General features: G+C 42.4%; 1 protein-coding gene across 1 annotated transcript; it reads right to left on the reverse strand.

Moving 5' to 3' along the window:
- Nucleotides 1-1,946: 1,946 nt before the first annotated feature.
- LOC6500120 (opsin Rh3) lies at nucleotides 1,947-3,580 on the reverse strand. The gene has a single exon (XM_001953148.4). It carries the CDS (start codon nucleotides 3,556-3,558, stop codon nucleotides 2,401-2,403), a length of 1,158 nt encoding a protein of 385 aa, XP_001953183.1. The 5' UTR covers nucleotides 3,559-3,580; the 3' UTR covers nucleotides 1,947-2,400.
- Between the last annotated feature and the right edge of the window lie 12,773 nt (nucleotides 3,581-16,353).

Below are 16,353 nucleotides of genomic sequence, written 5' to 3' on the forward strand. Positions count from 1 at the left end.
AAGTAAGCGATTTCCGACCATATAGGACAATCAAAGGCAAGAATGCCGCTAACCACTCATTAAGGGTATTCGAGAGTTGGCCCACGCAAAGGCAAATTGTAGAGTCCTTTTTTGTTGTCGGGAGTCCTGCAACATGCGATACCGAACTTTGAACTGTCACTAAATGCGTCCTTCGTGGACTCCGAAATTTGTTGTATTTCGGCTTTTTTTCTTGCACGTTGAACTCTGAAGGCGTCGAAAAGGCCTAATTATCTTAATTAATGAGAGCCAAAGCGAATTTCGTGGAAGACAAATGTGCCAGGCTGCCGTGTGGTGGAAGGGTGGTGGTTTTCGGGTGGCAATGGGTGGATGGGCGTTTATGCGGATCTGCCTGGCGGCATTCACTCAACAGTGCAAGGACGTTCTGTGGGTGCCATTTTAATTGTCTCTGCCCGCCAAACCGCTCCGTCTGGCTGTCTGTCTCTTTTTTAATCCCTTTAAATTGGAATTTTTTCAGGGTATATTGTACATAAGACAGTGTTAGTTATACGGAAAAAGGATTACGACTTCCTAATATTATTTATTAGTTTTCAGAGGTAAATAACATGATTTTCGTTGAGCAACTTCTTTTTGAAATATACTGGCACATTTGACACATTTGACGAGTAGGTTAAATATGTGTTTTATTTTAAATACTCCCTAAAATATGATAAATATTTATTTTTGTCAAAACTTAAAGGGGTATCCCTAAGTCCTGATATCCTGTTTTTATCTCTTACGGTGCATGCGTCTGTGTGGGTGATTTTCATTAATTTTACTTCGTTTTTACCATTTGCGAGCGTCGGTGGCTGCGGCCGATTTTGGTTTATGGCCTCGGTACCCGCTACCGCGCTTTTCGCCCGCTTTTCTGCCGCTTTTCTGCCGCTTCCCGCCCGACTTGCCGCCGTCCCTTCGTTTTTCCCCCAGCACTTTTTCGCTTGCTGTCTGTGTGAGGTTTTTGGGTTCGCCGCAGAACGACGCAGGAAAAAGGCTCCGGCAAATACCCGCCAGGCAATAAGTGCAAAAGCGTGCTAGGTACCAAAGGGAAAGCGAAATAGCGATACATGCGCCAGGGTGGGCGAGGGGGAGGAGTGCGAAGGAAATGGTAGCTGGGAAAACAATAATAATGAGGCGCCACACAAACACACGGTGCAACACTTTGGCCAACAAATTGTTAAATGCCATTGCCCAAGAAAGCAGAGAAGAAGAAAAATGGAGGATGTAAGCCATTGTGGAGGCCATGTGGAATCCATGCGTGAGTGTTTGTATGTGTGTTAGTTTTAGGGATAACCCGCACAAATCTAAGCATCCTTTGTGGCCGAGGCGCTGCTAGCTGCTGTGGATGGTGATTTACAGCTTCTTACCTTCCCTACAGCTCCAAGCCGGGCAAAGTGATTAATGAGTGTGGATCTTAGTTGTGGATCCCCGAGTGGAATTTGTGTGGACGTGGACCGTTATTGTTTATTTTGATATCCGCTGGCAAATAAATTCAAAGTCCCCTGGGTTGCCCGTGCGGGTATTTAAGGGTGTGGATCCCAAGTTTGTTGTTTAGACGAATTCCTATAATATTCAGGAAGTTTTCAACTCTTACTGTTTCGATTCCAAAACGTTTCACCGCCCCAACTGCGCAGTCTCCCCTTCCAGCTGGAAAGCGAACTCTCTCCGAAGAGAAAGTCCGAGCGGGAGAGAGGAGAGAGAAAGCTTTTCGCATGTGGATCGCATTGGAACTAGCACAACACGTTTACCATTTAGCCATTGTTCTTGGCCAACTCTTTTGTTGTTGCTTCTGGGAGCATGAAGACGGCTTTCTCGATTCGTCTGAGTGACCTGCAATGGTTGCGTCAAGTGCCCGATTGACAACTGACAACGAACTGCGAAAAAGGGCAGGGCTGGGCAGAACTTTAATATTATAATACAAGAGTTACAGATGCGTTACGGAATATTATGTTGTTTGGATTCAGAATTTATTTAATTTTAAATTGGCATGGATATCTATTATCAGATATGGACTTATTACACTTATTATTTTTTTAATTTTACCGAAATTTAGTATTAGAAGACCCTACTCTTTAATTTTATTTCAATTTCTCTTATCTCAATATATACCCATACTTCATTTTTGAATTAAATATTTGAATTTGACCCACCAAGCCCTATAGTCCATTTGCTTTAGAATTTTGTCTTTTTAGTAGTCTGCCATAATTGTACTATATTTAACAAAATAACACAAACAACTACTTGAAACAATACAATAATAGTTACATTATAGATACAGTTGCTTTTGCACTGATTGGTTTTATACACTTTTTTCCCATGGCATTTTGTATTACAAGTTCGTTAGAGGTTGAGTTCGTCATCGTTTGGATTCTAACAGGATGTCCCTTAGGCGGCGGTGGTCTGCTGCTGCTCTTGGGTGGTGCTGGTGGAGGCGACTGCCGAGGACTCCGGTGCCTTCTCGTTGATGGCCAGCCAGGGACAGCGCTTCTGCAGCTCCATGCGGTATCTGGGATGGCTGATGGCATATACGAAGGGATCGATGCAGGCCACCATTTTGCAGGCACAGGCCGGGATCATCGTGGCACCTGGGGTTAGGAGACTCTTGTCCCCGAAGGCTCCGATCAGGGACATAACACCGTACGGGGTCCAGGAGCAGAAGAACAGGAAGCAAATGGTTATGGCCGCCTTGGCGATTCGGATCTCGGCCGTCTCCTTGTTCTTGTCGACATTGGAGCGCAGCGACTCCACGTTCATCTTCTTGGCTTGATCCCTTAGGGCTTTTTCGTGGCTAAAAACATGGCCCACAATCTGCGAGTAGTAGTAGGTGATCATCGTAGTGGGGCACACGAAGCTGAAGAAAAATATGCAACCGACAAAGAGGCGCGTATCGAAGTTATCGGTCAGATAGTCAAAGGTGCATGAGGTCAGGTAACCCTCCGGCACAAATCGACCCCAGGTTTCCGTGTAGCAGGCCACCACCCAGGGTGTGGCGTACATGTAGATGAATATAATCATGGCGATCGCCTTGCCGTGGGTCATCTTGCCCTCCATGGGCCGAGTGATCACATTAAAACGATCGTAGGCGATGAAGGCATTTGTGGCACCTGCAGCGATTCCCGTGTACGATCCAATTATCCCGAAGATCTGGCAGCCCAAGTGTCCCAAGGCGTAGCCCTGGTGAAAGCTGTTGTAGATGAAGATAGGTGTCTTGATCATCATCATGAAATCACAAAAGGCCAGATTGATAACTAAAATATTCGACGGAGTTCTCAGCGACTTGGCCGCCGTAAAGACCCAGATGACGAGTCCATTGCCGATCATCGACATAATTGTGAAGAAGATGTAGAGCGTGCCCAGCAGATAGTTCATCGATTCTGGTGGTTCCGGATACGAAAGCCAATGCTCCGGGATGTGACGCAGTTCCTCCGGCGGCACATTCCAGCCCAGCAGGCGCGTCTCGGCGGAAAGACGCGCCTCCGGCCGCAGTGCGGTGGACACGTTGACAAAAACACTCGACGACACGTTGACGGACTCCATGCCCATGCTCCGGTCTTCGGGCCAAGACGGAATCACAGCCGGAACGGGCTCTGGCTTATATACGGCCAAACGGAATTGGATTAGCCTGGTAGCTGGGAGATTAACTGGTGCGGATTGAGCTAATCCCGTGTTGACATTTTCGCCAACACTGCAGTTGCACTGATTCTTTGCCGTTTGCCAAAGCTGGTCAAGCGAGGGTCATGGTTGGGGCCAAAACCGATTGACTGATTGCTGGCTTAGCTATTTTACATGTGGGGTTAAAGACAACAAGACGGATTGTCTATAACGTCTATGAAGTCAGGGAAAAATTAGTCTTAACATTTTACGCCCAATTTTATTTTATAAATTGCTGTAAAATAGGCCTCTGGTTTCGTTAAAACTTGAACTACAAGAATTTATTTTTCAAAACCCATAAGCGAGTGCAGCTCAGTCAACCGTAAAAAGAATTTTGCTGGCATCGTGGTACATTTTCTAAATTGCTTGCCCCAAAAGTGTACTTGTAAAAGTTTTGTGCTATCCTATCTGATCCGCACATATGGGTTTTTCGAATATTCCCCAATTGAGGCTGGGGTGGTGTCGGGGCACCATAATCAGGGTGTAGCAATTGGGCTGGGGCCACGCCTACTTATTAACTCATAAAACAAAAAGTGTAGCATACTTTGGCGCGCGTCCCAAGACGACACACACACACATACATACATACACGCAATGCTCAGAAATCCGCAAATGTAACGGGAGCGTGTGTTTGTATGCGCGTGTAATTATATGTGTGCGAGCAGCAACAATTTAGGTCATAAATCATATGGAAAAAGTACACAAAGGCATGCAAATATTCCCCAATTCCCCGCCACACACACAGACACACGGTGCATATAGGTATGGGCTGGTGTGAGTGACGTAGAGGGGCAAGAGGGAGGATGGGGCTATCATACGTGTGCATATGGTAAAAGTATGTACAAAGATTGATTTCCCTTTGTTTGCCTTTTAGTATGTGAATGTGTTCTTCGCTTATTCACCTCAATTCCGCAGGCCTACGCGATGCCATGCCATAACCGAACCCCTAATACCCGACCCTCAAAGCCCTAACCCGCCAACCCACCAACCCTGAACCCCAACCATCCCAGGGCACCCCAAAGTTTCCCTTTCCTTCGTTCATTTGCACCAGAACCTCCTGGGCCACGAACATCAACTACCTACATCGCCATGGGTGGTAATTCTATATGCAGAATGAGTTGCCTGTTGAAATAATATGTTATATGCGCTTCAATTCGATTTTCGACTTGGCCTCTTACTTCCCTTTTTAAATTATTGTATACTCTTAAGCAAAGGACTACAATTAATTAAGGACTGAAGGTTGAATACAACAAAAATATTATTTTACAATTAACATACTTAAGCTCTTCAATTGGCTAAGACAACACCACTAAAGAGTATTCGCAGCTTCGATAAAGCTAACCTTGTGTTGGGCCATTTTATTTTTTGTACTTTCTTGGTGGCAAGGTGAATGACTCTTTGGGGACTTGGGTGGGTATGGTGGGATCTAGTGTGGATTTCCATGTAATTAAGGACAGCTGTCGGCGGCCCACAATTCCCCAGTGTCAGTCGAACAGCCAGCAGAGGGAACCACTAACAGAGCCTGGCGGAGCTCGATGTGCCAAGTTGATTGGTGTAGAGCATAAATGGAACATGTGTTCTAAGCCGGGCGAAAGGCGTCGGTGGCACTGCCATTTTCACTTTGTCGATTGTCGCCGGCACTGATTAAATGATTTCATTAAGTGATTGCTGCCAAAGCCGACAGCGTCAATTAACGTCAAGAGGAAATCGAAGTTGCTTGTTACGTTAGTGAAAAAACGAGGGAAATTGCTTGAATTGGAAAGTAAAAAGAATGGAGAAAATACTAGAAAGTTTTAATTTACTTTTTCCTATAGAATGCCAAATGTGTTTAAAATATTTTCCTCGAATTTTATATCTTCTGGGCAGATCTATTTAAATTTATTTCCACAATCAAAATATATTCAAATTGCAATTGAAATCTTTTGCGTCTACAAGCCATAAATCCAAGCAACAAGGATTTGTGGAATTTTAACATAGCTATGGTTATGGCAATGGCAATTCATTAATTTGTGGATATATGGACACAGCCAGGGGGAAGCATCTGCATAGAAGACACAAGCCAATTTGCAGTTTGTAATGAAAAACTTCACCAAATCTGTGGGCATTTGAATATTTATTTGCCTTGCCACCTGCAACTCCGTAGCACCGTACATCCAAAGGCTATGACCTGCAATAGACAATCCCGCATATTACTCATACATACCGTGGTACAGAGACTAGAGTATCCGCTGGCATTTACTTGTGTTTGAGTCCCCTTTGCGTCTGTGGGCTGTCTGCAATCTGCAGTTTGTACTAAATGTGGCCCATATGTGGCTCTATGGACCCTCAAACTCCTACCCGCGGCAATGGCACGGTAATTGATTATCAAATTCAGCGTTGCATTTGGCCAAAACCCTCGTTCGCCATGGTTCCCGGCCCTGTGAAGGCTACATAAATGCAGACTCTCCTTTTGCCAGCCAGCTGCTTTTCGTTCCCGCTACACGATTACATTTTTTTTGCTACTCGTTGGCATAAAAACTTTTCTGACCTTTTTTTTTGGCAAGCTTAAAATGGGCTCATGGGAGGCGTGGCATGTGTTCTGGTGTGTATGTGTCCTTGTGGGAAATAGCAAGCTGGAGTAGCGAACATATTTTTAATGTGCAAAAATCTGTGAAATTTGTGCTATGTCGCTTTGATTGCAGTTTGGTGAACATATTTTATTATGCGTATGTATGTGTTTTGCGAAAGGAAGAAAAACTAAATTCACTTTGCTCAGACGCGGAATGGAAAACTTTTAAAAACTGTTTCGGGCCATTAGCTTAACTATAAAGCTACTAAGCAATATTAAACTTTGATTAAATAATTTAATGTGGATAGCGCTGTTCTAAAATATGATTCAATTAGAAATTCTAACGATCCCCTATCAATATTTCATTTTTCTATAAAAATCAACAGCCTCCAAAAATTTATTGTGCGGTAAGCATTTTAATTTGCAGTAATGTCAATACGATTAGCTCAATATCTCGACACTTTTAATCAATAATTATCCAGGCTATTCGTGTCATTCAATTGCCGCCATCACCCCAGTTTTTCCAATAATAAATTTTCCTGCAGGATCTCGATGTTGGCCCTGTATAATTGAGGTCCCCCGGCCTAGCACGAACTCAAAGCCATTAGGGCATCTATTATTTAAGAGAAAGCGAACAAAAAGTATGGAAAACCGTTATTGTTATCAATTCTAATTAATTAAAATAAAATTTTGGTTTCGGAGCCAAAATGGAACATTTTTGCAATCAATTGAAATTCAATTAAAATGCGTTGCCAGCTGGTATTTTGTTGGTAGCTTTTGTTCGAAGCCCACAAATGCAAATAAATGAAGGGTTTCGATAGCGGTAAGGGTTAAATGAGTGCGCTGGCTATGTATATAGGTTTATACATATAAATATATATATATATATATATATAGAAACATGAAAGCCATTAGGCAGAACTCCAACAGTAACATGACGCAAAACGAAATCCATTTAGTTCAATTAAATTTATTCATCAATTAAACACAAAAGCTAAGCAACGACAAGAGGAACAAAAGTGGACCGCGGCATAAAAATCGAATTTCAAATTGATTGCGCAGGGCGGAAACGGAAATGCGTGCACGCCAGTTAAGCCTGCCCCAGGGAGAAAACTTTCCATCCCTTTCATCACTCCAATTCTCTGCCCCCGCTCCTCCTAGGGCCTAAGCATAATAAACTCGGTTAAGCCGCAAATTATTCAAGCGAAACGCTTGACTGCATCATTTCCCCAACCGAGACATTGGCGCTTCGGGGAAAATGGAGTCCACCCACTCGCAGCTCGTGACCTTGAGCGCAACTGTACTCAAAGGCGGCAAGGACATGCCCCCACTTCTGGGCCATGTGACCATCAACTGCATGATTGTGTTCATCAATTAGTTATAAATCACACGCCTTTGGCCATGGCTATCGACTCGGACAAGTGGACCTCTCAAAGGCGATGGTGGTGCCCATGAAATGCCACCGCAGTTGATTTTGCCGAAACAGTGCTGAGTGAAAATATAAGCCATATTATTATTGATATACATAATATATATTAAATTCTTTAAATTTATCCCTTTTTGTAACATTATAAGGGAAAAAGTTTGAAATTAAATAAACAAACCTTATGTTTATCAAGAATAAATACATTTTTAAATATTTAGTATGTCTAGCCAGCCTCTTATACACACCACTGTAACCTATAGATCCTGTGTGGATGGTAACAAATTGCAATGTTTACAGGCAATTGTGTGCGGGCCTACACTGCGTATACGTCATTTGTTGGAATGACCTCCGCTTATCCGATTACGAATTGTACGATTTATGATGATCCTTAAAGTATAATGTTAAGCTTTTTCCACCACCGCAATAGCAAATAGTCAATAGATGATAAACTTTCATTTTGTATTTCCGTTTGGCTTCTGTTGCTGTTGCTTCCTTGGCCACAAGTATTTGCCCAAAGTATCTCTAATATGTTGTTGCCCTTATTTTTGCGGCATGTTTACTTGCCCTTATGCCAACTCATCACAGACCCATTGTGCCACGTTTGTTTGTGCTCGTGTGGAATACGTGGCCAGTGGAATAATCACGGCACAATTATTTGTATAACTCATTTAAGTGCTGGTCCAGATGCAGATGGCCATGGTTAGGCTGCCCAATGCCCGTTGCCTGTTTCGGTGGCTGCTGCCCGTTTGTTTGTATGCACTTTTGTTATGTAATTACCGTTGCGGACGAGCGTTGGGTTCGCATTCGGACTTGTATGGCCAACTGTTACAACTGTTTATGCTGGCGCTAAACAAACAGCCCAAATAGTCACCCACATGGCCAAGGACACCCGGTCAGATCCTGCCATTTACACTGGCAATTGGAAATGTAAAAAACATATGAATTCTCTGGAGAGCAGTTTTTTCATATACATATATAACGCATCAATATTTGGTAGAATTTTAGAAATTATAATAGAAAATTAATAATACATCAAATATTTATTATCATTTTTGCAGTGCAACTAGATCATTTTGGCTATTGTTGGATGTCCTGACTGTGTTTCCTATATGTTGTGACCACTGCACAGGCGAGAATGTCAACAGGCAAGTGCACAAATGCATTTTAGCCTGGGGATATATGTTTAAACACATATCTATAGAAAGGCTGCTTCGTCCTAGCTGTCACTTCCTGCGGGAATGTTTTCACTTTGTTACAGATTGTGTTTGGCTGGCCAGGATTTGCACAGAAAAGTGCGAAAAGCTGGCCATATCTGGATGAGCCTTACGGCTGCGACTATTATTCTACCGATTTGCATAATCGTCCACTTACGAAACAATTTCGCAAAAAACTAATCGCAATGCCAATTACGTTCCATATTCTGGGGAAACCAAGAGTAAGGCAATCAAGCCTTACTCTGTAAGCCCAGCCCAGGCCAGCCAACTAAAACTATTTAACTTGTTTTGGCTTGGTTGCTGTCAAAATTTATAGTTTGAACTTGGACGGGACTGTGGTCCCTGGTAAAATGAGATGGGAAATAGAGAAAGCGATAGAGATAAAGATGGAGATAGGGATAAGGATGGGGATGGAGATAGGTAAGGAACGAGAGAGCCACAGTTGCCGGCTGCCACATAATGTTGTCGTTAATTTTTACGATATTTACCAAGTTTAATGCATTTTGCCGATGTTTGCGCACAAGTCTAATGACGTCGGCAAATGCACGGATGGCTCAGAGGGGCGACAGCCAAAAGGGGGCGTGGCCATCCTATACGACTTTCTGCATATTTCTTCGTTTGCCTCCCAGTGGCAGGAGCGAGAGAGGTAGTAAGCCGCAAATGTAAAGTTGTTGACGGCACAAAAAGGCGAAAAGGGAGCCGTTGGCCCGGTTGGTCGGTGGGGCAAAATGCTTATCATGAAATGTTTCAAAAGCACTTTACAGCGCACCGAGCTAGAGGAGGACTAGACAACGCTAAGGTTAATGGCATAAAGTTTATCTGCAATTACGATATGGGTTGGCAATCAGCCACGCCCCCTGTCTGCAGAGCAACCTCGCCCTCGTACGGCTAAAGTAAATATTTATTGCTCTATTTTAAAATGCACTTTAATGCATTGACGTTGCTGCTCGATGGCAAGGATAATGGCACTGAATGGAGACATTCGGGTTATGTGCAGTTAAAGTTACACTCTCATCCTGCAAAAAATGCTTGAAAGCATTCAGGAAATTAAAAGTTTAATGTACTTGCCTGGCATATTACAAAAAGATTTAAGGATTTAAGTAACAGATATCAAATTCAAATTTCTGTTTGGCCATAATTCAATTTACAATTTCGGCACCGAACGAAAACGACAAAGTTGTCACAACAAACAGTCGGCCCTGCAGAGCAAATAGAAAATGAAATGAAAATTTCTATTTGTCTCAGAGTGAAATCCAATTAATCAAAAATGTGAATTAGATGAGAGGTGGGCGATGGGTGGACTCAGGGCAAGGGAAACTGGGGCTCTAAAGTGAGACTTCGTGCACAGCGGACGACATCATATTGCATCAAAAAGTAGACAAACGATAATTTATCATTTTCAGGAGCAGGAAATACAATTGCTGGGGATTCGGGTTACGGTGCTGGTTGCTGGTGCCGTTGATGGTGTTTGGGATTTTGAAATTAGAAGCCCGAATGAAAATGTGCGAAAAGGCTGTGGCCAGCAGGTGGAAGTGTAGGGAATGTCCTGACGCTGAGCCTGGGCGAAAATTCTCGTTACAAGCAAACTGGCTCAGCCTCGGGCCTTGTCACTTGAGCTGTGGCTGACACAAACATGTCTGCCCTGGATAGTTGGCTAAGGAAAACGGACACTCTTTTTGGGCCGGGTTGGAAGGGAAGCAGGAAGCTTGGTGGTTGGGTGGTAGGATGTCTGAGCTCCCTGCTTTCCCGGGGCTGGTGGTTGTCATGCAAACGATTATAAAATCATCATTTATCACATTATGTCACTCTCCCCCACTCTCCCTTTTTCTGGCGACACTCTGACGAGATATTCTAGGCTCTGACCCAGACTGAACTCGGCCTGATCCCAGATACCAGAGTATATGCATAAAATAACGACATCTTTTGATATACGACATGATGGCCCAGCCCTATGCCTTGACAATTTTATACTGCCTTACTAGGCGGTGCAAAAAGATAAATATTATATGTATGTGAACATTACTTTATGAGCTTAAGCAACTCAAATTTTGCTTTAAATAATAAAATATACCTTTAAAAATATGAGTTTGATGTTTCTTCGACTAAGCAGCTTCAGATTCTCTTAAAGTCATTATGTGCACTCGCCCAACTCTCTCACATATGACAAACTTTCACGAAAGAAAAACTTTCGCATTACATGGGAGTATATCCCATCGCACACACACAGGACAAGTGGTCCTTGAACTCGTATTCGTTTCGTATTCACAGCAAAACAATGCCGAAGCGAAACTATTTCACATAGCTGGGGCAGCGAAGGAAATGCAAACATAGCACTTAAAACCCTTGAATATCCTTGGGGAACCCTTGTGATAGTAAGTAAAAGTAATTTTCTAACTGCACCATTTTTTCCCCATCATCTCGTCTTTACCGCATTTCTGTCCATTTTTCGTTCTGCTTTTCGTTGGCAAAATGCAACTTTCACTTTTGGGTTTTGTGTGACATTAAATTTTACGTGAATTGCTTCTTCTGCGACTATTTTTTTGCACCTTGGGTCGGCAGTGCGTTTGTCTGTGTTTTCTCAGCTGGAAAACTGAAAATGTAGCCCGCTGGCGGTTGGATAAGTTTTCTGAAAAGGGGAAACCGAATTACGAGGGTCGCTTCAATGCCAGTATTGGATAGTGGCATGCAACACAAAAGTACTATTTGAATTTTTTCTCAGATTAATGATGTTGCCTGCTGGAAAGAAAAATCCTTTAAAATTCCTACAAAAAAGGTGTAAAGCATAGTTTCTGGAAATTTTATAGTATTTTTGAAGTTTTCAGCAGGCCATAGTAATTAGGTGTAAATTTAAACATTATTTTGATGCTTGGCTTTAAGCGATGAGAAATAAATTGCTGGAATGGGGAAGCGGAACAGTTGAGTAAGCCTGTCAACATGTCAGTCGTGTCCAAAAGCAATTTGTCAACCAGTTGTGATTGGCAGCTAAAGCGAGGCACTGAGCCATGAACACTCACACAGCGACAGATATCGAACTGCCAGCCATACACATATAGCCGAAAAGGACATAGAAGCACCTAGCCTTCTGGGACCCCGGAAATTCGCAGCATAAACAAAATAGTGACACATGAGCCGAAATGCCCTGAGAGCTTGTCAGGAGTCAAGACATCCAGAGATGCCCCAAAAGTAGGAAATGAATTCGAAATTCTAAAGCTAAAATGAAACGTAATCGAAGCGTACACAATTAATATATTCAATAATGCACACAATGAAGCTAGGGAGTTAGAAGGACTTAAGGTCCTTACATTTGATTAACTTTCATATTTGGGAATAGAATGTAATTTGTGAGTCAATTAGTTGCATGCTATTGATTTTTGGAGTAAATGGGCATAATTATAGAATTTTAAGGCTTATATTAAAGCTCACTAGAATATTTGAGTTGGGCATTCTGTTTGAAATTCGAAACTACACAAGATTAGGGAATTCAAAAACTAAATGGCTAATAGAGCATCTTTGACGACTTTGTTGTGTTATTATATGTCATAAGGCCACTAAATATAAACCATTTGCCAAGTAATATTCTTTTTATGGTAAACGATAAAACTGTCACCACCTCCAAGCCAACAAACCCCTATCCGTTGTTAACGCCTGCCATCCTGTCCTCTCGTCCCATCCGTAGCGATAATCTGAAAGGACTTCCTGGAACGCATCGACACCGGAGAATAGAGTGGTGTTTCTCAGGTGCAAAGTATGTTCATAAAGTCAAGTGGTCGAGGTCAAACGAAAGTATCGAAATATAATCAGAAAGAGATTTTCAGCTTGGCCGTGGAGGAAATTGAAAATCTTCAGAGTGAAACCCATTTCAAAAATTAATTTAAACTTTGCCCACATTTACTCATTAGCAGCAAGTTTTTGGTCATATATATTAGAAGAACGCAAACTTGCAGCTCAACAAGTTCGCCAGTGCGATCGGGGAGCGAAAGAGGTGGAACGAACAACTAATTTGCCTGTGATTTGTGTGGGTTCAGTAGCAGGAGCACACTTTTCTCGAGATTTATTGGAGTTGGCCAAAGTAACATAATTTGCGAATAACGGGAATGGGAGCGCGAACCCAAAAACGCCATTGTGAAAATGCAAAAAGCCAAAATGGCGGCCAAAGAAAAAACTTGAAAATGCAAAAGAGAGAAATGATTTAAAAACTCGACCCTCCTAGGTATTCGAGTGTTAGGCCTTAAGTCCAGCTCTACCTCCGCCGGAAGTTAGCCGTAAATAACTTTTTTGTTGTTTTGCCTTCTTGTGGCACTAGGAATGGGACACCAACAATGCCGTTCAGTTGCATTAGTTGCATAAACCGAGACGGGGCTTAGACTTTACAAAAGTGTTGTCCAAAACTAGGAAAAACAGTGATGCTTTCCAAGATAAATATTTTGTTACTGAAGTTTGCTTAAAGTTAAATACTATAGGCATTTATTTTGATGCAAGCTCATAAATAATGCATATTTCATATGTAATCTTTCTTAATAAAAATAGGGGTCTATATATTAACTTTTCACTGTATTTTTCCCCTTTTCGCCAACTTTGTTTTGGTTTTTTCGTTCAGCTGCAAGAAAACCATAAATCATGCAGGCGTTGCCTTTGGTGCTAGTCTTTAATTTTGTGTGTGTTTGTGTGATGGAGTAAATTTTAAGCCGATTTCCGTTACATGGCCAAAAGCCATGGCCGCAAGGATGTGTGTCAGTGTATGTGCGTCGCATGTTGGCCATCAACGCCATTGCGGTCATAAAGTTCACAATAACAAGCCGAACAAATAAACAGATATCGTGATCGTGTTGTCAAAGTTAATGGGGTCAAAGTTTATAGTAAGGAAAAATAGACCAAAGAAAAGAGGCCTGTTTGCTATGAAAAGATGCAAGAGGTCTGCAGAACAGTTTTCTTTGTTTGAACATTAAAGGCTTGGACAATTAAAAATAAATTAATTGTGGATCAAATTAAAATATGTATCTGGGTCCGAGGTTTTTCCAGCATTGGCGGGAAATGCCGGAATATACAACAGAAATTTACGGAATTTTTTTGCAAACACAATCCCCTGGCGTCATCAAAATCAAATAAATATCACACATACGCCGCGTGGCCCTCCGACATGTCAAGTGTCATATAATTTCGCCATTCCAATGCTCAATAAAAAAGTCTCAAGGAGGGGTCGAGAGAGCGAATGGACTGGTTATTTGGACATAAGAGCATAAGAGACCATATCCTCAAATGGGTCATGTGGGGCGGGAGAACAACAAAAATTTTAATAGAGCACTTAATGCATAAAATATGAGCGTAAAAAGTTGCAAAGCCCCCTGAGCAGCCAAAAACCACAACGTGCCGCGCAAAAAATGCCATAAACAAAGGGGAAACCACGAGAAAGTTGCGTGCATCATGGGTTAAGAGGGGGATCCCAGAAGGCTGCCGACTGCAAAGGCATATTGCGGCAGCCCCGGCGTTCCAATTAAATTGCGTTCCAAATAGTGTAAATTGAAATTTTAGCGCCACCTCATACTTTCCCCCATGTCCTGCAGGGACATGCATAGTTACACGCATGTGAACACGGCTACGGACTCTTGACTCCGGAGCTCTGCCTTGGGCGGAGCTAAACGGAAATTAAGTTGTTTCACACGCAGCCAGTCAAAAAACCACAACGACATGGAAGTCACTGCGTCAGCACCAGATTCACATTCAAGTTTCGAATCAGAGCCCTTTCTCTATAGACCTTCTGACGGAGACAGGGTCCAGTCGCGCTTCCGTCCGACATCTTGTTGTGTGGCATGTCGTCCACCATGTTTTATTCACATCCACCAAAAAATTCACTGTTTTATGATTTTTTTTAAGGAAAATCCACAAAAATCGTAAAGCCTTTCCGGCTTGAATACCCTACTTTTATAATTAAACAAAACATATTATTATATCGCTTTCTATATTTTAAACTTGTTTTACACCATTTATGAGGAGTGACTTTAATATTATTCTTATAAAAATTTATTTATATGAATTGAAAGCAAAAAATGTAGAAAAATTATTAGACCTTAATATAAAGCATTTTATATATATTCATATACTCCGAAAATCGCACCTTCCATTTGAAAACCCTTAAAAAAATGGCGTAAAAAGATAAAATCGCTGAAAAAATGGGTTTTATTTCACGCGCTTGACTGGCAAGTTCACTTTCCTCTCTGAAATATTTTTTTCTTGATGCCCTCGCCGGTTCAGCTCGCTTTATGCAGACAAATGGCCTTTTAAATTGCTTGCGTGTAGCCAGCTGTCTGTCTTGGCTGTCCTGCGAGTGCTGCGGCTCCATTTCTCGCTCCCTTGGTACTCAATCGCCTTCTCGTCCTTTCCTGGCCTCAACGCATTTACATGATGATTTGATATATGAATCGCTGCCACACTATCAATCAGCGCTTCCATTGCCGAAATTCCGAGGAGAGCTCGTCTATTCTCATCGATAGAACTGTAATTGTCTTTGATGTGGCCTGGTTGATGAAGGATACCCAACCTGGATACCAGGACGAGGCAACGAGGTGTCAAAGGCCTCACAAATTAGCCGCATATCAGATGACTATATTGTGTGGTTCTGAAATTGCCAAAGTAGAGGCTTAATTATCACTATTTAAGATATAAATCAGTGCTTATCACCATTGCTTTATTTATCATATTTGAGGTGAAATTTAAATAAATTTATCCAAAATATAATCATTTGATATGCTTTTGTAAACATGTACTGTAATGTTTGCTTTGCGCTTTCATTTACAGCTGAACAGCGAAAAACATTTAAGGCATCCGATTATTGGTAAACCTCGTTCTGTATGGGTAAAACCGATTTGATAGCTCATTAAAATTATGATCTGATGAGATATAAATTCCGTAAACACATAATTATTCCAATGGTAACACAAATCAAAGCACGGTCATCGGAGATGGCTGCCGCAGCACTGCACACACATCAATCGCGATGTGGGAGAATGCCCGACGTCAAATTGGTTGTCAACGTTACCGCAAAATGTGGCTCGATTCGTAATGTGGACGGGGGTTGGCTGGCATGGGGGTGGGGTTAAGGAAGGAAGCCTAATCCTGGCGCTGCTTCCGTTCAATCGGCTCGAGGCGTATTTCACAATCCATCCCAGGACACGCAACGCGCTTGATTAATTGCGCTCTTTAATGTATGGGCGGGACGGCGAAGTCGAGGCGGCACCCCGGTCACACCAATGTGCAACAAGACATTTCCCCGGCCTAACCGAATAACTAATTCCGGTTGAGAGAATTTGCCACTGGCTTGGCTTGGAAATCAATTGATCTGCTGGTAACTTTTATTTCGTGTTTTTTCTTGTTCTTTCTAGGGGTAATTTAATTTAAGGACCCTGGTCAAGCAAACGTGAAATGCCTTGGGCATTGAGCAGCTCAAATTGTGGGCGTACGAGTGGGGCGGATTAATCGGCTTTCGAGGACCCAAGGACATGCAC

The sequence above is a fragment of the Drosophila ananassae genome, chromosome 2L (genome assembly GCF_017639315.1).
Source record: "Drosophila ananassae strain 14024-0371.13 chromosome 2L, ASM1763931v2, whole genome shotgun sequence".
Lineage (NCBI taxonomy): Eukaryota > Metazoa > Arthropoda > Insecta > Diptera > Drosophilidae > Drosophila > Drosophila ananassae.